At 34.9% G+C, this 23,787-nt stretch overlaps 1 protein-coding gene across 1 annotated transcript; it reads right to left on the bottom strand.

The window, feature by feature from the left end:
• Positions 1 to 254: 254 nt before the first annotated feature.
• LOC110691509 (villin-3-like) lies at positions 255 to 20,776 on the bottom strand. The gene is made up of 24 exons (XM_021868447.1): positions 20,547 to 20,776; positions 19,906 to 20,046; positions 19,413 to 19,512; positions 18,339 to 18,407; positions 18,021 to 18,257; positions 17,751 to 17,928; positions 17,534 to 17,666; positions 15,733 to 15,892; positions 15,282 to 15,432; positions 15,101 to 15,201; positions 14,838 to 14,996; positions 12,063 to 12,131; positions 11,915 to 11,983; positions 10,891 to 11,028; positions 9,609 to 9,737; positions 8,675 to 8,822; positions 8,286 to 8,296; positions 8,049 to 8,189; positions 7,844 to 7,969; positions 6,918 to 6,980; positions 2,486 to 2,590; positions 1,305 to 1,560; positions 835 to 1,076; positions 255 to 743 (listed from the first exon to the last, which is right to left on the bottom strand). The coding sequence occupies exons 2-24, from the start codon at positions 19,959 to 19,961 to the stop codon at positions 630 to 632; spliced, it is 2,955 nt and encodes a 984-aa protein (XP_021724139.1). The 5' UTR covers positions 19,962 to 20,046; positions 20,547 to 20,776; the 3' UTR covers positions 255 to 629.
• Positions 20,777 to 23,787: the final 3,011 nt, after the last annotated feature.

Genomic DNA, 23,787 nt, shown 5'->3' with positions numbered 1-23,787 from the left:
ATTTGTCTGAATATTTTTTTTTTTCTAAAATAAGTTGTACAAAAATGGTATTATAAAGTGAAGGTAGTAAATTTACATCAAGTCAAATGTAGCTATGTCCTCAGAAGCTATACATAGATGCGTACTGCTTATAGAGTGACGTACATTTGTCTGAGCCATGTAAACACTCACCATTTTTTGGAAGGGTCGGGGAGCCGGGGAGGCAGGTGTGGTTGCAGGAGTATTTGACACAATTGCCAATTGTACATACAACATACCATAAATCAACACAACAATTCATTGAAACTCTTGAGTAATCAACCTGAACACAACCTTCTTACAGTACATATACACCACCCTTGGACAAAAGGATTAAATTTTTGTCTAGAATACATGAATACTATAATATAGAAAAGAATGGACACATCTTTTTAAAAAAAGAAAAAAAAAATCTAAAACAAATGGAATAAGTGAAGAGATACAAAAATCACTCTTCTGACCAGTATCCCAAAATCAACACCAATATTAACAGCTATAAAAACAAACCAACCTGCAGGCACCATACAGAAAAACAAACCAAGCTGAATGTACTGTAAGACCCACTTCTTTTACAAAAAGATCACGAACTTGCGCAGCAGCATATTTTGAGACTAGAACAGATCGAACTTCTTTTTCTGCATATCTTGCTTCCATCTCGGAAGTTTATAAAATGCTTCCTTCGTCACACCAAATATAGACTGGAATTCTTCCTCGGATAGATAGGCCTATGGTAATGCAACAAGTAGAAAATGACAATGGGATCAAAGTAATAAAAATAATTATACTGTTAATTACAGATCTTATGAATGGACCAACCTCTCTACGCTTAAAATCAATTCCCGTGACAGGATTTTCAGATCTAGCCCTCAGTTGCTCGTAAGTGAATGTGCTCTGTGTATCTCCAGAAATGGAGTCTTCCTGTTCAGCATCATCTTTAGACACCGACTCCTCCCCATTGCTCTCAGGTACAGGATCCACACTCCCAGTTTCCTTAACTTCTTCTGGAGCTTCTTGTGACTCTTCAGTCACCTCTGGAGCACTTTCAGTCTCTTCTTGAGCTGCAGGAAAGAAAGGAATATTATCAAGGTTCCGGTTATCTTTTCTTTTCCTTTACACATTTTACCAAATAATATAAAATAAAAACAGAGAGAGAGAGAGAAATAAAAATGGTTTTGCTGATCTTTTTTTGGGTCATATTTCTTAAACAATGGTTTGATTTGCTTATAAAGGCTGTAAAATGAACTAGAATTTGCTGATTTCTGATATGTTTTTTTGGAGTAACTCACCAGGAGGGGTAGTAGCAGGTGGAGATGGACTCCTAGTAGACCGGGGAGGAGATACATCGGGTGTCTTTTCAGCTGTAAGGGCTGATGAAAGAGCAGCCAATGCAGCTGCTCTTTGTGATCCTTGACCAGTATTAACTGGCCTTGGAGTAGGAACGGCAGCAGGCTTGCTTTCAGATGATGGGTTCAACGCAGATGACAAAGCAGCTAAAGCAGAAGCTCGTTGAGTTGCTCCACCTTGGTTCGACCCATTTGACTTCTGTAGTAACAAATATTGCATGCATCAAATAACTTTGAACTGAAAAAATACCGAGTCACAATCACAAATACACAGATTCTCTGTTGCATATTTAGGTAGAAGAGGGATAATAGAGTAATCCTTCATAGAGTATTGGTGTGCATTCCTTTGGGGGTAGGTAAATTTTTTGGTTAGTTAATCTATAAAAATTAAAGGGATCCTTGATGGGAAAAATTTGTATTCACAACCAATTAAATAATGATGTTGAGCAGTGGTTAGAGCCTAGGCACAGATCAAAGCATGCCTTATTTTTCAACAATTTAATAAATCTGTTCAAAATCACATATTAGAAGAATAAGCTATTGATAGTATGATAAGGCACTGCAACTTAAAATTATAGAGCATAATACCGATATTATATATGAAATTTAACATAAATTTCAATTCTGGGCCTTTTTTTTTTTTTTTTTTTTTTTTTGCTGCAATTTTGAATTTTAGTAAATTGGGCCTTTCTTCCTTAGGCCCTTGGCCAGGCCTTCCTACAGCTCAGGGGCGAGCAAAGGATTGGATGACCCAAAATACTATCATATGCTACCTCCATTCCATTTTGGTTGGTTACACTTTCTACTTTCATCAGTTTCGTTTTGTTGGTATTATTGCATTTATTACTGATTAGCTTTACACTCTGCCCTACTTTTTATTAACCATGCTCTCACTTTTTACACTCTCATAACCCCCCTATTGTCTTTATACTTTAGTTACCAGTTACTGTAGCCATGAGACGTAAAAGACAAAATGGGTTAAATTTCCACTGTTCCACAGGAAGACAAGAGCTGATTATAACAGCTAATATACACACTCACTTTGCACCCCCCTTCAAGACAATTTGCATATATTAACAATTCAAACTTTAAAAAAATTAAGAGAAAAAATAACAGTTGCTCACATTTGGAGAACTGGACTTTTCTCCAGAAGAGGGATTGAAGGCTGATGACAAAGCTGCCAAAGCTTCAGCTCTCTGTGTAGCACCTCCATTTGATCTAGCTGGACTCTGCAAAATCAAAAACAATCAGTCATCTGTTTACATCTACCAAGTCTGCAGTCATTAACCAAGGATAAAAAAAAAACAGCACAAAATAAATCAGACAGACATCCTGCAAAAAAGAGCATTGTGTAAAACCCACCCACCCCCCCCCCCCAAGAGAGAGGGAGAGAGAGAGAATAGTCCCGTCCATAAATATATAAAAAGGATTTGCATAACCTTTTCTAGGAAGAGTTAAGGAATAGATTGAGCTTTCACTGGTCTCATCAGTGTAATCCCAACTTTCGATCAACCTAATAAAAGATGGCAGTTTCCTTCTCAAAGAGCCAGGTTAGTCTCAACTGGCCAATAACTTGTTTTTGAGGTTGAAAAAGCACTATCACCAGATAATCTGATACAGGGACAGTTAACCTACCCCTTGCAAGGATAACAGTCCTAGTACCCCTCTTTTTTTTTTTTTTCACCATCTTACAATCCCATCATCAGTCACCAACACCTTAACTTCCCAATGGCACCATCAAACCCACAACCACTGTGGTGCTCCGTCCGAGGATTTCGTTTATTTATGGCAAAGGCCTTGATGAGTTCAGCACTTTTCCAGTTGGCCAAAGATTGCAGAATCACATACCTTTGGTGCTACACGCCACCCACACACACTATAGCCACCATTCTACTTCCCTTACACTACTATCACCAATGCATCCAGCTTGATTCCCAGCACTGCCAGAGCTTCTCTGCCAGTGTTTGAAAAAGCACGCCTAGGCGCTGAGGCGCAAGGCGATAGGGGGTAAGCGCCTTTTTGGGCCTAGGCGAGGCGATTTTAATAAGGTGCACATGAGGCGCAATTCTGCCATTTTTTCAACTGTTTATATAGTGCGCCTCACTTCAAAGAGGCGCGCCTTAGGCACACCTAGGCGCTGCATACCCTTATCGCTTCAGCGCGCCTTGAGCTTTTTTATACATTGTTCTCTGCTCAAAGTTTCTTTCACTTTTAGCGTAGGCCTTGATGGACTGAACACTTCTCTAGTAGGCTGAAGATTGCAAGATCACATATCTTTGGTGCTAGCTTTTCTTTCTTCCCACTCATCCTTTATCTTGCTAGCTTGATATAAGCTCCTGGCGGATTTCTTAGTCATGATTTGCTATAGGAAACTTTCAGAACCTGCCTTTCTCTTTTCACTATCACTAATAAACATGGGCATCATGCCGTGCCGGGCCATCGCGGGCCATGCCTGGGTGGGGCTCGTGCCGTGCCGTGCAAAATTTTGGCACACCCCATCCCACGGCACGGCCCACGTGCCTGGCAGGCCAATCCGTAATTTTTTTTTTAAAAAATATATATGTATATAAAAAATCGATATATATATATATATATATATATATATATATATATATATATATATATATATATTTTTGAACAACTTAAGTTTATATAAATAATGTTATTAATTTATGTTTATGTTAATGTTAATATACATATTTTTTTTTAACAACTTTAATTTAATTAAGTTTATATAAATAATTTATGTTTAAGTTTATATAAATTTAAACAAAAAATTATTTATATAAACTTAATTATTTATTAATTAAATAAGTTTATATAATTAAGGTGGGCATGGGCCGTGCCGGCGTGCCAACGACCTTGCTTCCCGCCGTGCCCGTGCCGGGTTTCAATATTTTTGTTCACGGCACGGCCCACGGCCCACAAGTGGGACGCCGTACCGGGCTCGTGCCGGTTGGGGGGGGGGGGGGTAAATGAGACAACAGGGGTAACAACGCAGGTGACAAGGTAATCTATAACACTCTCACACCTATGGAACAGGTAATTATATCTACTTGAACAAATAACCTTTAAATGTGCTTCACCCTTTATTTTATTAGTTAATATAAGCCGTGGTTTTAGTGTTGCTAAAAACACTTGGAAGATGAGACTTTGTTCGGTCAGGATAGAGAAAGTTAGAGATGATCTTGTAGGCCAAGAGTGTGTGATTGACTACGACAAAGTTGGAATGGGTCTATGAATATGTTATGTCAAAGATACTTCGTATTACATTAGTAAGGAAGTGGTAATGACCTAATTACTGAGAACTCTCACTCTGTCATATTAGTGTCACAAAATAAGAAATGGTCAGCACCAAAAAGGATGAAAAAACAAAGGCAGCGCAGCAAGGGTAATTTCCAGTGATTCTAGTAACAAGTCCAGCGAGATCAATGATGGATTATCAGAGAAGAAGGAACAACCCATAAACCTTTTGACTGTAGAAAAAGGGACAGACCACTAATTGAGGAATACACCCAATTTATGGTTTCACAATTTGACAGCCAATTTTTCTCATCTCTATAGCCCATTCACTTTTCATAATTCTGCTGTGAACCAAGTATACATTCTTCCTGGTCTTACATATTGGGAGCCGCCACTTAATAACACACAACACTGGAATGAAATGGATATGTTGAATACTTTGCTAAGTCTTAGCCTCATCCCCTGGGTACCTGGATTCTTAACAAGTTCCCAGTGAACTTAATTGGGGATTAGAAAATTGATACTCCCTCCGTTTTTAAATACTTGCTCCATTTCTCCATGCACGGAGTTTTAGGAGAAATTGTAGAAAGTAATAAAAATATGGAGGTAGTGGGGTAGTTGGGAGAATAAAAAATTATAAAAAGCAAAAGTAGTGGAAGAATAGGAGGAAAGAGAGTATTATGTTGGGTCCACCAAGTATGAGAAATTAATTAAATATTGTAAAAGCTTTCCAAAAAAGGAAATGGAGCAAGTATTTAAAAACGGCCGGAAAAGAAAAGTGGAGCAAGTATTTAAAAACGGAGGGAGTATCTCTGAATAAAATAGCTCTAGAATCTTCAAATGTATATAATCTTTCCATTATGCAACCACTCATTCTAACACAACATGTTTCCCTCTTGTTTCTCAATGAGGCTATGCCAGGATTCCAGGAATACTGTTAACAAACTTAAAAACAAAAACTTCCTACAGATATAAATACCACTATAAGGTTATACCGAGCAACCTTTGTGTATTTACACAGCAGAAACTTTTGATGAACATAGATAACTAGGTATAGAAGGCCTTTCAAAGTCTAAAGTCAGCCGATACTGGCTGAAGGAGAAGCTGGAGAACCATTGACAAGCTCTTTCATCTACGTCAGTAAAAGAAAAGCAAGCATAACAATTTCCACAATTCTTTTGCTGTAAGAAAAGGTGCAAAGTCAGTAAGGTCCGTAGTACCATGTTTTCCAGCACGAAGCTAGGCAAAGCCCACATGTTATCTCAAACTCATCTTCAAAAGGCTAAATCATATGTCAATCCAATCAAGCACTGGATACAGCCCAGAACACTGTGATCTTATGAACCACTTTCAGGGTAATTTATCATAATTTGGATGGGCGGGCTGCATGTCATCAATGCAACCTTAACATGAATTGGTTTAGATTAAGGGAAACAAGTAAAAAGAAATGAAATTCAGTAGCAACCTATGGATTTCATATTACCAGTCCATTTTGACAATATTACCTTCCTTTTGATGAGTTATCTTTTTTCTTTGTCTTTTTTGTACTAATGAAGTCTTTTGACATCAATTCCCAACACTTTCTCTCCCTCTCTTCAATAATTCCCAACTACTTTTTCTTTCTCTCTATCTCTCTCTAACCCCACATGCACATATATACCCTCAATCATTTGGAATCTACAACCTCCTTAATTCCTGTGAGAAAACCCAAATAGGCTTCGTAATATGAGACAGAGAGAGTAGTCAAATAAACAATAGACACCAAAGACAATTTGGGTAGCAACTTTTCCAAGTAAACATTGTGTTGGCCCTAGAAGTAGCCTAATATAATAGCTAAAACAGTACTGCACTTTGATGTGCACAAGCTCTGCTCCTTTCCCTTGGATAAGTCAAAGCTCATGATTACAAGCATGAGTAAACCTCCTGTGACATTGCAAAGCATAGGAGCAACAAACAAAAGAGAACCCTTGACAAACATATCAGGCATATTTCCAGAAGAAGACTTTAACAGACTTCCATAACCAAAGCAAACAAGCAGCACTACGTTCACAAAAACCAATCCAGCTGAAGAATTTTAAGCTACAAAGTGCTTTGAACTAAAGTTGGAAAGTTGATGATGCAGGTGCAAGATAGAAAAAGACACATAGGTAACAGATTGGAGAGTAATGAAAAAGTATAGATAAATTACCCAGACATGAATGCCACAATGGTAGGTAAAAAAGTTATTTAAGTCACATGCTATACCACATACCACAAACCAAAAAAAAAAAGAAGAAAAAAAATATATTATTATTTATTCACTTCATGATGTACCTCTGCAGAATGGCCAGCACCAAATAATAGCATGACCTTCTTCTGAAATGAGTTCCCTTGAACCTGTGAGAAAAACAATTTCCATGAGAAAATTTGCTACAGAACCAAAAGAAAAGGCAACGCCTGTTTGGAAATAATTACAAGGCATTACAATTCAAAACAACTTGCAAAAATGCATCATTTATGCACGATATACGCCACAAAAATAATGTGGCATACAATTCCAATCTATTCCACAATATTTGAGAAAATATGTTCAGTAAAAATATGGCTCCAACAAACTACTCAAGATGAGAATATAGGGTTCAAGAGACTAAAATCAGCAGTCCCATCACATTGATGGAAACAAGGACCAGGATCAAACAAACAATCAAGAACAAGCAGCACGGTGAATCCTGTGTCTCATCAAGAAGCTAACTCTCATATGACTAACTCAAAAAACTGATCTTAGTCATCTTACTACTTCCAAGGTCAAAAGTCTCGAGTTTCTAAAAAAGTATTTAAATAATGCAAAGGTAGTATTGTTGTGTACAACATGCTTCTAGTCACCTCAAACCACATATAAGTCGGCTTCACAAAGGGACAACTTTTATGTGATTTAAGGTGATTAAGCTTGTTGTAAAAATACACTTGTTGTGTGAAAGACCTACCATGCTTTATAAGCCTATTGTTATCACCATAAACAATGAACTTTTTTTTTTATAAAAAAAAAAAAAAAAAAAAAAAAAAAAAAAAAAAAAACACACACACACACACACAGAGAATAAGGCCTTCACAAAGTGCTTTGTAATGCAATCTTACTTTGCTGTCCAACTACGGAATATAACTTTCAAGAATTATCTAAAATCTCAATTATTTAAAAAGGCAACTTCAAATTTTGCAAAGCTAGCATCCAGTAGTGCCATTTTAGGTTTAGATGCACCTACAATGGCTTTAGCTGGTTCCCATGAAAAGTAAGTTGTGAAGAAACATGGCTCATTTCCTTCAGTGATTCTGTAAAGAGGAATATGTGGAGATAGCCCTTCTAATGATGCAGCCATCTGAATGTATTTCTGCAGTTGAACAAGAATTAACGATGATGTTTCATAAACCTACAAAATTACAATTCACAATGTGTTTACAATATAGTACCTGGCCAATTTCAAAAGCAGTCTGCTTTTCCTTGGTATCAACTGACTGACCGAGCCAAACAAAAACTTCAATATGGGTGTCAAGTATCATCATATCTTCAGTCAACAGATCATCTTGGGTAAAATTGTAGATATCCTCAATCTGCACCATTCATATACGAACCAAGAAATTATATACTCTTATAGATATGCACTGAGAATTTCAGCAATTTGCAAGGCGATTTAATGTAACACACACCTGAAACTTTCCTGCAAATCAATAGCCAGGGCAAAAAAAAAAAAGGAGACAATGTATTAGTAAGGAAGTAGCTTCTGTCAAATAATCAATGAGAAGCTGAAAAAACGTGTAAAAAATGAAATCCCTTCTCAATTTTGATACTCCTTTTATGGAAGATTTGTTTCAAAAAAAAAAAAAAAGTTACTCCCCTTCCACATTTTCAAATGTACATTTATGTCAAACTATTGTGCCCTTATTTATAATATGTTATCAAATCCTTCCAACTCACACGTTAGTTTGACATCCCAATAATACTAGAATCCGACGTTTATGTGCACAATAATGAGCTTTATGCAGATACAGGAGATGTGGGTGAAATAGGTTATTGCAGATAAAGACTAGAATCAAACCTTTCTTAAAAGAAAAGGAAAATAGGTGTGGGTCCCTGACAAGTTCCTGAGATGTTTTTTTGCTTGCGTAAGGTTGTTTCCCTCCAAGTGCAGACCAAAATACTGAATTTTCAGTTCCTTCTTTGGCATGTTTAGTAGTACTTCCAGGCTGGCAGTGAAAATCAACAATATGCATCAGTTAAAGTCAAAGAGTAAATTTTAAAATATAGTAAAAAATATCACAGCTAAAGAAAAGGTTTACAGAGTGTCTGTTTATCAGGCCAATACCACCACTTAACTTCTCAGCAAAACGCACCATAATAAAAATGCCAGTAAGCCAAATCCATATCATAAAGCATCAGACACACTTAATTCTAATAATGATTAATCAGATAGTCTGTTTCAATCTCCTGTTCCTATGTCAAGCAAATATCCAATTATCCTTAACAGGATATGTAATATGGATACCCTTTTATGCACTCCAGTACTCCACTGTACCACAAGTTTATCAATGTACAACAGAGTAAATAGTACTTCACTTTCAAGATTTTGCAGTGATTTTATGAAATGCTAAGATGACTTAAGTTATTGGCAAGTAAAAAGTTCAAACTGCAACAGACAATTAGATAAAACTTCAGGATTTAGCAAATTGTTCAAGTTCATTATGGATGATCTTATGAGTCTTATCATATATGATATTGATGCAATTATATTGAGCACCGGTCTTGGAACTTGGCATCATCTCTAACACATCAAAAGGTTTTCTGCTATGCACTAACTCATGCCTTTCCATGATGTCAGGTGATGACATACATCAAGATAACAGCAGAAAAAGTTAAGGGGGAGCAGAAATAAACTTATCCACAAGTTCTATATAATTCTTGAAATAGTTACATGCTTACATCCAATCATGATGCTAATGTTCATTAGAAAAAATGAAAGCAAAAAGGGTAACCTTTAAAAATTCAGCAATTTTAGTAGTTTGTTGTTGCTGTTCAAATGTGCTCTGATTGCCATGCCAAGTGAAAATTGAAGAGCCCGATTGCAAAATATAGCAATTGTAAGAGTTCAGTGATGTTGCCACCTAAAATGAACACGGTCATCAATATGGAAGATGGATTATGATAAAATGGAAATCTTACAAGTAATAAGGAAGTCATCATCAGACAATCCAGAATAATATATCTGAGAAGAAAAAAAACACCAGGTAAACAAATACTCCCTCCATCCCAAAAAACACTTCCCATTCTCTCTTATTTCTTGATATACAGATACATTACAATTTTCCCTTGACTTGGGTCCAAATAATTTAATTATGTTTTTCATTCTTCCTTTATCTTGTTATAGTCATCTTCTCTCAGCACCTTATACAGCAATCCCCAATTTCTCTCATCTCAATTGAAAATAAATAAAGAATACCAACCTAATTTTTAATTCACTTATACTCACCACTTACCCTCCTAAAACTATGTTTCAAATAGAAATGGAAACTTTTCATACGATGGAGGGAGTATCTCCAATATATATATATGTCTGTGAGAGAAAATAGAAGAGTTATAGCAAGCAGCTTTCAGTTCCTAGACACAAGAAGGATAACTGAAAAGATAAAGACACAATCAAATCACAACATAAGTTCACATCATCGTTCAACAACAACGTTTAAGGTTAATTTACCACTGATATTAAAAAAAAAACCAAAAGGCATAAAAAAAAAAAGAAAAAGAAAAAAAAGAGTTGATATTTTGAACCAATATTAGAATAGTCAATCTACTGTAAATATCACTCAGTGTATTAACAAACAGAGGATCCAAGCAAGGGAAGCCATATGTTAATCAAATCCGGGTATAGAAAAGGGCAGAATTTCAGAATAGTTTGACAAGACACCCTAAGCAAAACTTGGTAATGCAAAGAGCAGAAGTTCAGAATAGTTCCACAAGACATCCTTACAGGCAATTGACAGTTACATCAGTAATACATAAAATATATCCCAGATATAAGTAAAAAGTAGGCAATGCAAAGGGAAGAACTTCAGAATAGTTCCACAAAGCATCTTAATCAAGATTTGGTACTGCAAAAGGCAGAAGTTCAGAATAGTTCCAGAAGACATTCTTTCAAACAATTGACTGTACCAAACAAATATAAAACTAAGAACCCTGAGATGACGCAATGGTTACAGGTGAAACATTACAAAGCATAATTCAACATACTCAAACTACTAATGAGCAGGTAACCCATACCGCATCAACCTGCATGGCTTTGTTATTGTGCAAGGAAGTTTCCGATATCTCTATTAATGCAACACCGTCAGCTGGATAAGTGGAATCAGTCAACCCTTTCTCTTCAATGAACTTCTTATATCCAGAGCTCAGACCACCCTATATACGAAAACAGAATTCAGAGAACTAATAATTGGAGTGAACGCAAGGAGATTCAATATAATTAATTTATTTTATTCATTTGCTTTATTTGGTATGGGTTATTTTCCAGCTCAAACTTACAATCAATATAATAGAAAAGTTCATATTTACTTAGTGGTTTAATGCTACAGTGATCATGTGTGTTATCATCATGAAAATCAAGTGGCAATAATCAAAAGAATTTAAGTTGTAATCGGCTGCCGGTTTCTTAGTTTTGTCACTTAGATAATTTAACATTATAATTTTTTTAATAATAAAAGTTGGTGAGATTTGTTGTGCACGGTTAAGATGAACTCAAAAGTGTACTTCTCTAAGGATTTATGGCAGTTAAATACAGCTCCATAAAGGAACTCTTGTAACATGTTTTGAAGATATAAAAATAAGATACGTAAGAGTTTATTTTCTGCTATAATTGAGCACTTATTTCAAGAGTGATTTAGGAAACTCATGAACCAATCAGTTCTTTTAGGGTTGATTAAACGAAATTGTCTATCAACTACTTAAACTTTTGGATCCAAATTATTACTTTCTATGCTTACTTAAAACTGCAGTTTGACTTTTGCACATTTCACAAAGCAAATTAGAACATAATATTTAATAAATGCTTGATGAAAGATTTATAAGAAAAAAATAAGGGCCAAAGTTATCCATCGATATATGTGAAAGTCAATATGTTGCAACAAAAAAAACAGAGGAAGAAATATATGAATATTGTTGGATTACTCTAAATGCATATTTTCAATGCATTAACTGTCTACAATTTTTACACAACACATCTTAAAAATTGCAACACAGTCAAAGTATGGGGTACATGTTTTGAAACAAGTGCATTATAAAAACCTACCTTTAGCACAACCATAGGCTGAAATATTGAAATAAATTGAGGTGGCTCCTTTCCTTGAAAAATACGACCCTGCACCAGTCAAACCTTCAAATTAGCCACCCACATATTAGAAATTGAAATAATGCAATCAAAGGAAACATGATAATACCAGGACAGGTCTTCCTTTCAGTGAATTACACATTGTGTTAGCCAACCTTGCAGCCATCTTCTGGTCATCCTGTAAATGAGAAGTTAATGGAAGCTCAACTTCTCCTGAAGTGAATTATGAGAAAACTCAAAAGCATGTGATAATAGAGAAAACTAGCAACATACTGAATTATGTAGGATCACATACACTAACTAGTAAAAGAGTGTGCTATGAAGCACTTGCACTTTCCTACAGGAATAATTGTGACAACACACACACACACACACATACAAGGTTCAAGGGAAAAATGGATTTACTTCTCATGGTAAGTAAAAGCTGATTATATAGGATCACATACACTAATTTAGTCACTTTGCAACCCTTTTTAACTCTTTTATTAACATTGAGACTCTTCTAATTTCAAACAGTTAGATCATCAACTACGTGTATGCATGAAAGAGAGAGGAAGAACTCTCAAAAAACAATATCGTCTCTTATGGAGATCCAAATCATAATGCATTTCTTAGCTTTCACCCTCTCCTGGCTTTTTTTTCCTTTTTTTTTATATAATTTTTAAAATTCCCTCCGTTGGTCTGTCCCTTTTTTATCTACCCTTATGCCATTTTTGGTGGACCTAAATGATGTACCCATTTTATTATTATTTTTACCAATTATGGCTAGCATTAAATTACCCTTTTATCCTCAATTGTTCTTGTCTTTATTAGATGACCTTAAATTACCCTCCATTTTTGCAAAAATATTTGTGCAAAGTTAGCTTTTCCAATGTGAATATTGCATTTCAATGTACTTCTACTGCTTTCTCTCTCTACTTTTTTTGCAAATCCCATGTGAATTTAACTTTCTAATGTACTTTTACTACTTCCTCCTTCCCTTCTTAATTCCCATAAAAATTGATCACAAGGGTAGATCAAAAAGGGGCAAAGGGACTATCAATTAGCCATTAGAGACAAGCAAATGGTTGCAGGCTCAAACTACCAAGAATCTCAAAGGCATGGTTTTTAAACGAGTGATCGAGAAATCATCCCATGTCCGATCAATTTTCTTGATTTTGCAATAGTCTTGGTGTTCCGAAAATCGAAATAAAATTTATAATTGTGCCAAAACATTGTTTTTTAAGGGTGGAGGGTGGGGGTGGGTTTTGAAATCATCAGCCAGCAACTAGCTTGGTGTTTGCAAGCTCAGACTACCTTCAACCTCAAGGACATGGCTTTGACAGGTGATTGCCGATCTTCCCTAGCTAGTTAATCTTATCAGATGACAAATTGTAGCCATCTCCTTATCTCTCATCCTAATTCATTAATTCTTTGCCACATATTGTTAATCCATTGGGTTTTGATGATGACAATATATCTAACCTTTTGAATGTTGATTTGGTTGTAATCAGTGCGATTTCCACTGATCATCCATATAATCATATTTTTACTATTTCATAATCTGGTTGGTGATTTCTTCTCTAACTCTTCTAAACACTCTTCTTAGTAGCCTAAAATATACTGTTCTAGCCTTCTAGGGAGAGAATAGCTATGGCCTAAGAGCAACCTCAACAGTAGTCCAAGGCAAAATCTTTAATTAAGTCTCAGGGTAAGAATTTTTGTTTTAAAAAAAATGGAAAGAAGTGCTGACAAAATGGACACATTTTTGGGGAGCCTAAGCAAGGGTCATTGATTTCAATTTTTTCAAAGACCCAGAACAAGACTCGAGCAGTTATCTCGGCACATGGGTTTTGATCAATTTTATTACTCCCTCCTTCCCTTAATTACAAATTTGTATTTTTTTGGGTGTCTTAAAATGTTTTGCCTATTTCTAAAAATATCAAATAATCATTACTTACTTTTTATCTTTCCCAAAAAATACACATATTCCTCAACTATTCTCTACTTTTTATTATTCCGATACAAAATTCTCTACTCCCTCCGTTCCTAAATGTTTTTTACGTTTCCATTTAGGGTGTTCCTTTTTATTCTTTATATTTAGTATCTTTCCTATTTTGGTCATAAATTTTGGACAAAATTACCCTTGTTTTACAATTTTTTTACTCAAAAGTCCTTACTTTTCCTTGTGATATTGTACTTTTTGTACTTCGTACTATTTTAATAGTTTTTCAACACTTATTATTATTTTCTCTCTCCTCTCTCCTCTAATTTCTTCACCCCACATGCTCAACATTGTATTTTTCAATAAAATTGTACTTTCAATCATTGAAATATTCAAATATACCTCAACTTTACACAATTTCTTAATAACCGCGCATAATTCCAAACGTAAAAAACATTAGGGATCGGAGGGAGTACTTTTTATCTTTCCCATACACATATACACATACACCAAAAAAAATAATTACTTACTTTTTATCTTTTCTATACAGCATTCTCTACTTTTAGTATTCCAATACAAAATTCTCCACTTTTTATCTTTCCCGTGTAATATTCCTCAACTATTCCCATCCTCCGTAATTCCCGTACTTTTTGAGAAATAGGCTTGTAATTAAGGGACAAAGGGAGTGAATAATAAAAGAGTATTTTATAGTCTGAAGTGAGTCTGAGGGATAAAGAATAAAATTTGAGGGGATATGGTGAGAATTTGAGATGAGTATGGTCCATTAAAAATTGATTTAACTTAATAGAAAGTTGATGTGACAAGGTATGCACTTTAAGCAATGTCTAAGGATCATCCTAGTTCTTAGCATAACACTGTGAGAGGATGCAAAAATATCCTTGCCAAAACAAAAGGAGGAAAAAAAAAAAAAGAGAGTCAAATGATGCATTAAAAGCTTACCTCAATGCTATCCTTTCCAATCCACCAGCACAAGTAGTAGTCTTCTTTCTTCTCACCAGAGTGATAAGTGTACAAAATAATATAGCAATCCCCACTGTAAAATTTGCCAACATCCTCTTTTGGCACGGGAGTTTTGGCACTACCATTGATTCGCCATACCTTGGAATTCATTATAATCAATTGCTTTAGCTATGTCATTAAAGGCCAAAAGTAATGACCAATTATTTCACATGAGAGGAAACGAAAAAAGCAGTGCGGTGTACCTCAATTTTACCACTGGTTTCAAGCAAGGGTGGAACATCCTCATTAACAGGAGCGCTTTTGTTTGCTCCTTTGGCACCAAAACCTTGCTGCTTCAGAAAAGCTAACAAAATACCCAGAAAGATGAGTTTGGATAGAATAACAAAGATACTGGTTTTTTGACAAGTGAAGGAATAAAATCACCTGCTACTTTTCCTCTTCCTTCTTCATTACTAGGAGCAGCAGACCCAGCTGGCCAGGAGTCAAAGTGAGATTTAAAAGAGTGTGTCTCATATCCTTGAATAACTCGAGTTACACGTGTTGTCTTCGGTCTTTTTTGGCTAGTAATAAAGTCCTGCAAAAAAAAATTATTCAAGATCAATACAGTCTCAAGTAATAAACATGCATTTAGTTCTCATTTTATGAAGTAGGAAATCAGCCAATTAAATTGCATCAGGGATTCATGTCTCACATATCTCAACCTCATGGTTGGATGATCAACTGTGGTATTCTCACATCACCTTCAAGCCATTAATTATCCAGCCCCCAGGCATTTCCTATGGCTTGATCCCTAGTTTTGTAAAGGCTAGAAGGTCCTCTACCAACCCAAAAAAGAAAACGATGAAGAACTTGAAAATTAAATAATTAATTATACCTCTGCAGCATGACAGGCAGCTTTTCTATCCTCCAATTGCGTAACGCGACCAAACCAAAGAAAAACCTCAACCCCGCGGTCCAGTAAATAACATTTGTTATTTTCCAGCTTTCCTTTAGAAAGTTCACCTTCTAAAGCTTGAACTTTACCGTCCTCGATGCTACAGTTCCAAATCAGAAAGCCAAAATTACACAAAAGCATAGAGGTATGTTTCTAAACAATGACTGACGCTAATATTATAATTTGAGCTCTGTTTTGCAAAATGATGGTTATCATCTATATCACAATTACGTATGAGCTCTAAGAAAACTATAAAATGTGTAATTCAATTTATTCTATATATTCAATATAATACTCAGTCTTGACAGGAAGTTTAAAAATGATTACAGCTAATATAGAGAAGATATAAAGCTTGCAATAGAAACCAGGCATGAATTATGGAGCAATTAAGCTTGCTTTATTTTGGTATGAGAATGGAGGAAAATTTTATAGAAGTACCCGTAGAAAAATATTATCATAGCCCAGAAATACAGCATTGTGCCTTGCCAGATTACATGGAAATTCACCATAACTATTGCGTAATAGAAAGAACAATTATAGCATCATCGGATCATCCGACATCTAGCCCCATATAGCTCCGATTTAACAATAAGCATCAATATTTACACAAACACCATTGGGGAGATAAAGAGGGGACAAAAACCAATTAGATATACAGCCATGAGATCTTGAAGTCCAAATCAAATCCACTAAAGTCCAGTTTCAATATGTTTACAATCAAACCATACAAAAATAGGATGAAGTGCAAAGTCAGATGATCTAGAGTTGATGACTGAAGAAAGATAGTTTGCCGAGAAAAAATTTGCTAGCACAAGCCTAAGACCACAATTATGAACAACAGATCTAGTAGGCTCATTGTTATTGGCAAGGGAATATCCAGCATCCCCTAGGAGCAGAACAGCAAGTAAAGGCCTGTCATAGTCAGAGGAACCATAAAATAAGGGTGTAGAGACTAGATGTCGTGGTGGACATTTGTCCAGACCTAAAACAAGTAGCCTGAATCAGCATTTGTACAGTGGTTTTTCTAAAGATCTGCCTGTTTCAAATTAAAATTTATCTTAATGTTGGATGCATGCATAAAATAGGCTTTGTCTAAGAATATGTGCTAGCTATTGCTAGAAAAAGGAGAATGGCCCAACAGCTTGTGAGGGTATCTAATCTTCAGTAGGTTTCAAATGCAAACTTCATCAATGTATTCATATTCACAGACCAACAGCTTAATTTCCCTGAAAAACCAAAATACAACTTTTCCACTTCCATACATACAAATACTAAAAAAGGCTTGTCAAATTGTCAAAAAAGGAAGTGGGAATTTGGGGAAGAAACCCAGCAATCTGGGCAGGAGTTTCCTTGACCAACATAAATGATTGGCAACAAATCGTATGGATATTTCCTCACTTATCAGCTTCCATTGAGCAGCAACCACTGAACTTCATTGTTACAATCATAAGATCTTCCAGCAATTGCATATTTTCACTATCCAAATTCCAATTACTCAGGATACAGAAATATTCAATATAAATTGCAGATTTGCAGTACATGATAAACAATTTGATCCAACAAACACCAATAGCATTGAGACATCTTCACCAAAAACAGGAAAAGCAAGAACAAAGCTATTATGTTATCCAGATTGGAGTGTTTGATGTCCATACAACAGAAATTACAATACAAAGAAGTATGCAGTCAGAACCTAAATTAGGCTTTCTAATTGCAAGAACATTAAAAAAAGTGAGAATACCTATAAAGCTTAGCCGCAATTTCCTCAGGAATAACTTCATCTTCACTAACGACCTTTCGAGCAATTGGGGCAAAACCGCCAAAGAGAACCCAGAATTCACCGGAGTCAGATTCAGCTTGTAGGTTTCCATCATCTACATCAATGACAATGGGTTAGAAAAAAGTCAAACCAGCAATAAATGCGGTAGGGAGAAAGCACAAAAGTTTTTCTCTCATACCAACAATGGCCACGTCACATGTCCCTCCATGATTTTGGTCCTTAAGAAACTGGACAGCTTCCAAAGCCTTTGCCCTTTCTTGAATGTTGGAGTTTGCACCATTGAACTGATAGATTTTGTCTTTAGTGTCCAAGATGAAAACATCATCGTGATTTAGAGAAGAACGAGCAAATGGGACCTGCACATCCAGATATTCTTAACTTCTGCAAAGAATAGCCAACAGCATAAATAACTGAAAGCTGATTTAAGAATGAAATTACAACAGAGTACCTGCTTCATCTTGATAGCTCGTTTTCCATGAAAGATATACAACTTTGTTTCAAACTCATCATCCACTGGCGTCTTGAATCCAGATGCAACTCCGCCTTCTAAAGGTATGATGCATGGTTTAAAGTACGACAAAAATTTGTCAGATTCAAAACCTTGAAGCTCCCTATGCTGCACAGCTTTCCCTCCAAGAGCTACATCTAGCTCAACTGTTTTAATAGCAGCTGTTCCAGCCTCGTCCTAAAATTAATTTAAATCACACAGTCAACTACACAGCAGCCCGAAAAATGAAATAAGAATGATTAGACAGATTAGACCTACCTGGCTAGTATCTTTTCCAAGCCAAAAGTGAATGTCATACAGATAAGCACCCCCTCTGCCAGAACTTGTCTGCAAAAATATGTATCAACATTAATAGGCATGAAGAACATAATGTAAGCCCTCATGATGACAGGTCAATAACTTATAAGCTGCACAGAAATGAAGGTACAGGAGAAAATTGGTGATAATTGATACACAGCAGAGAAAGTACATTTCTTCCATAAAATGATTCAAGAAATATCCATAGTAGCTACTTGCATTTATTGGTATAGGCAATATTTAATAGTCAACTACATTAATTGGGAATATCATAAAGAATGAGATCGAAAAAAAAAAAAGGCTATTCATCCCTTTCCATCAAGTAAACCTCATTCCAGAAGCTACAAAGCCACTCAAGCGAAGGATTGGCATCAACAAAGCCGCTGAAACTAAAAGGAGAGGCATGGAATATCCATATCTATACTAACATTTCATAACAAGAAGTTTCACAAGTAATACAGCCACAAACACCAAAGTGAGTAGAACTTATAAAAACGGATGAAAGCAGAAACTGATTAGAACTTAGAAAAACGGATGAAGTATTATAATGCGATCAGGCATGGTTAAGATGTAAATAGGAAAATAAAGACAGGACATTTATGTGCAATAATATGATTTCTTGACATCCCTAAGAACCAAAAGAAATCTTACCAACACTCACCCACCTACCCAAAAATATTAAAGTGCAGCCAAAGATTATCACTACTCACATAAGAAGCTCATTTAAAGATTACAGTCATACACAATTATCTTTTCAGCCAAATCACAACTGGGTCCAAACCCTAAAAGGACTATGCCACAACATTCCGTAATCATCAGCAATTAAAATTGAACTGAGATTGTCAAGTTGCAATGACAAAGACACATGTTTTGATAATGACTGTTGACTAGAACCATTTTAAATCAAAAGTATCTTAGCAGCCAAAATTAGGGAAAGCGTACAAAATAAATCTTTGCAATGCAAACTAAAAAATTTAAAAATAAAAATAAAACTTTAGAAAAAAAAAAAAAAATCATGCAAATAATTAAATATACCTGTAAGACAATGTAGGAGTCTCCTGAGTAGAATTTACCATAATCCGACTTTGGCAATGGAACGGGTACGAAGTCCTCAATTCTCCATACCTCAGTCCCTCTACAAGGAGTTAAGACTCAAACAAGTAGTTGTGTACATGAGATATTAAAAGCAGCAAAATAAACAAAAATGTTGTAGGTTTAAGCAATAATACTTATAATAAACCAATCCTTTTCAAGCAATAGGTCTATGCTTTTAGAATGTATGGCATGTATACCTCCCACAATTTCAAGCATCAAGTACAATTTCCAAAAAACACAGTGATTCGAGAACTGTGCAGCCTCAGCCTTGTCGGCTCCTCATAAAACAAAGAATTGAGGGGATATGCATTGAAAAAGCATCAAAAAAAACAATCAACATTCTAAAACTAACTCTCATTTTCACTTTCCGGCCACTTAAACCCCAAAATTGACAACTATCTATCTATACAAGCAAACGATAAAATAAGGATACGGTTTCTGGCCTATTCCTTGGAAAGCAGGATCAGTAGTCTTCGTAGTGCTTGACATTGCCGATTTCTTAACCAATTGAAGCAGGAAATAGTTCTTACACTTTTACTTTCGAGTTATAAATCAAAGCAACCAAATAGCAATACTGCAAAACCCGAAAAGTCGAAAACATGATTTACAAATAAGCAAAAATAATAAGAAAGCTAAATTTAAACATCGGAGCCTTCAGAGGACACATATACATTTCATAGGTACATTCTTCAGATTTTTAACTTCAAACAATCAATAATTTTCCCACCAAAAGAAAAAATCAAAAATTCAACAGCTACTTGTATTAGAAGCTTCTTCCTCAATCATGCAATAGAAATTCTCAAAAACTAACACTGATTTGCCATTTCTTCTCAATTTCAAAGTTGATCAAATCAAATTCAATAAAAAAATTAATCAAATTCACGCACAAATAAACAACAATAAAGCTATAAATCAAACACAAATGATCAAAAACATCAAACAAATTCAAATAAAAACCTCAGATCAATCAAAAGAACAGCAAAATCAATCAAAAATTAACAAAAAAACCTCAAACAAATCATCAGAAAGATCTAACTAAAGCTTAGAATTTAACCAAAACAATCAAAATCAAACCTAAATCAATAAATCAACGATCTCGAGGCTTGATGATGATGATGATGAACAGAAAAAAGGCGAAAACGAGCACGAAAATTGCAGGAGGAGAGAGAAAAAGGGAGAAGAGGAGAGAGAAAATGTCCTTTGGAGCTGGCAATTTTTATGGAAAAATAGGTGGGGTTTGGGATATACCAAAAAAAAAAAGAAAAAAAAAAGGAGATTTGAATAATTGCTCCCTTTTTTTCTTTTTACTATTTTATTAAAAATAATTTTGATGGTTTTAAATTTAGAACTTTTGATGTTGAGATTTAATTTGCAGAGAGAGAAAGAAGAAGATTGATGATGAAAATGGAAAGAAAGAAAGATGGAGGGGTAATTTGGTAATAAAGTGGGAAAATGGGGGGTTAGTTGTTAAGACAGGCTGGTTGTCATAAAATTAAATGAGGGAAGACGAGGGGTGACTGTGACGGTGGGCCGGTGGTACCGGTTTTGTCGGGTTAGGCAATATTGGTGCCGGAATTTTGTATTCTTTGCTTTTCTTTGGAGGTTTGACTACTTTGGACTTGACTTGTAGGCGCAACAAAGGTTATACGGCCAAGACGGGTAGCACGAGTACTTGTTAATTGTTATTTTACGATTGTCATTTTGCCGCTGATTTGTCATGAGAGTCTATTATGTACACCCGGATATACATATATTTATAGTCATTTATTCATTCAATCAACAAGTGAGTAAAAATATTATTTGCTCATTTGTTGATTAAATGAGCAAATGACCCCGGATGTACGATACACTCGGGTGTGTTTAACAAATTCTAATTTTTCATGTGTTTCTTAATTAATTTCAAATGATGAAAGATAATACGAAGTAAATGTTAATTCTTAGCCCTAATGACAATATATATTATTATCCTATAATTATTTACTTGCGTATTTTCCTTTATACAATACCTACTTTTCAAATTCCAACTAGTGTTAGGCGCAGGCGATGCCCCAAGTTATTACATTATTTCCATGCCGCTATTACGTTGGAATTTAAATTTGAGGTTGTGGGTTTAAATCTTGCAAGAACCATATTTGTAGGCATGGAGTGAAAATCGAAATAAATGAGGAGAGCGTCACGTGACACCTAAATTTTTTAAGAACGCCTTTTAATATATAGTATAGATAGATATGCAATTATTCTTATTTCCCAAAATATTATATTCTCCCTAAACAACTAATCCGTATGAATGAGAAGGTTCGAACACTTGACCTTTTTAAAGAAAGGTTATTGTTCAACCATCTACACTAATTGTCAATTATGCTTTAACCTTGCACAATAAATAATATTATACTATAAAGTATTGAATACACATACTACATACACACTATTAGATGCTCTAAAAATTAGCAATTGCACAACTATAAAAGTAGTAATCCGGGACAACGCCCGGGATACTCACTAGTTAGGTTATTAATTGTAATTATATTTGTCCATATGACTTAATATACATAGGAAGGAAGGCAAAATTTAGTCAAATCAAACCATCAACTACTCCCTCTGTCCACAATTGTTTGCCCCAAACTATAAATCTACTTTATTAAAGCTTTGGGCAAAAAATGGTACACATGGGTTGACACAAATATCAATGAGGAGAGAGATAGAGAGAGTGCAAGTGGGAAAATATGTCAAAAGTAGTATGGGGCAATCTTCTGGGGACACCTTAAAAAAGAAAGTGGGGCAAATAATTAGGAACAGAGGGAGTACATAAAAAATACGAGTAAGTTTATATCATATTAAATGAAAATAAGGTGAACTAAATAATTACATCAATTACATTATTAATGCAAATTTAACTCTTACATAATGTTTTAATTACATTAATCACAAGGGAAGGTGGTCATAAATGATGTTTTATACTCAATATTTTACCCTTATTTTTGTTAATTGTAACTTTAACTCTTACATCAATTACATTAATGTAAATTTTTAAGCAATAACAGGTTTGATATTTTTACGTTACACATCAATAAAAAACAATTACTTCCTTCGTTTCTGAATAATTGCAACACTTACAAATTTAATAAGTTTATATCATGAATACTTACATTACTTTGGTCCTTAATATGCACTATTTTAGTACGAGATTTGTAACCATTATTTCGATATGAATAGAGAGCATTATTATTTGCTTCAAAAAAAAAAATAGAGAGCGTTATTATTATTATTCAAACAATTTTTAACAAAGAAAAATGCACGGTTGAAATGCGGCGAATCCGGCGAACTTACACCACAGGATCAGAAAGGGGAAAATAGAGAACATTCTGTTGAACCATTTAGCTGGACTTTCTAAAAGTAGGACTATTAAGAGGACCCAAAGCACCAACTTATACTTTGCTTGCCTGGACTGACCCCACCATTCCACCCAATCATCAACTTCCCTTTTGCTTCCCCCTTTGTTCAAGAGCTTTGCTACTCTAGTTATTAACCTCGTACATTATTAGGGATTTTACCATATTTTCACCCTTTGAATATTTCTGGTTGTTTTTATCCTCTAAACAAAATTTCAATTTATATACTTTTATTGTTATGAGTTAGATGCTAACTAATTTAATTGGCTAAAATTTTCGGGTAGGTATTGAAAATCTAGGATTGAATCTCATTAACATCATTGCTCTTGTGGCTCTCTATACACCATAGAGAACTTTGACGATAAACTTAATTGATAAACTACTAGTAATAATATTATTTAGCAGATTAATACTGCTAAAGAACCAAAATAAAGAAATAAGATAATACAAGTAGTCACATTCTTGACATTATTCCTTACATAATCAAAGTTTTATCATTACATATTTTTTTAAAACTTTCAATTCTACTATGACTAGTTTCATACTGGCATTACTCACTTGACCTATTTGCATTCTCCCAAAAATGATGAAATTCACATCAAAAATAATATAGCAAGCTTTCTCAAAATAATAATAATATAGCAAGTCACATTGAAAGAAACCCTTGCATCATTCAGGATAAACTAGTTGAATTTCAAACATATCAACTTCTTTTTTTAGTGAAGAAATAGTCATACATCCAACCTTAATTTTTTACAAATTATTCAATTTTTTAAAATAAGCACGCAATCAAACTGTGATAGGAAAAAAATCATTTTCATTCAAAAACTTGACAAGTAAGGCAATCAATTAACTAACACACCCCATGTCCTACTCCCTCATCTGATGATGTCCAAACAAACTATGATAAGAACATGTCAACATGT

Source organism: Chenopodium quinoa, unplaced genomic scaffold, assembly GCF_001683475.1.
Source record: "Chenopodium quinoa cultivar QQ74 unplaced genomic scaffold, ASM168347v1, whole genome shotgun sequence".
NCBI lineage: Eukaryota > Viridiplantae > Streptophyta > Magnoliopsida > Caryophyllales > Amaranthaceae > Chenopodium > Chenopodium quinoa.
Note: the sequence above shows the minus strand (reverse complement) of the source record. Positions and strands in the feature narration are given on the sequence as shown.

What these genes read in the sequence shown, in the direction of transcription:
- LOC110691509 (XM_021868447.1), bottom strand. Translation starts at nt 19,961, where the DNA reads ATGTCAAGCACTACGAAGACTACTGATCCTGCTTTCCAAGGAATAGGC. An exon ending in ACTCCTACATTGTCTTACAG is followed by an intron (nt 18,408 to 19,412) that starts GTATATTTAATT and finishes ATATTTTTGCAG; the next exon opens with ACAAGTTCTGGCAGAGGGGG. An exon ending in TTGATTTTAAGCGTAGAGAG is followed by an intron (nt 744 to 834) that starts GTTGGTCCATTC and finishes GCATTACCATAG; the next exon opens with GCCTATCTATCCGAGGAAGA.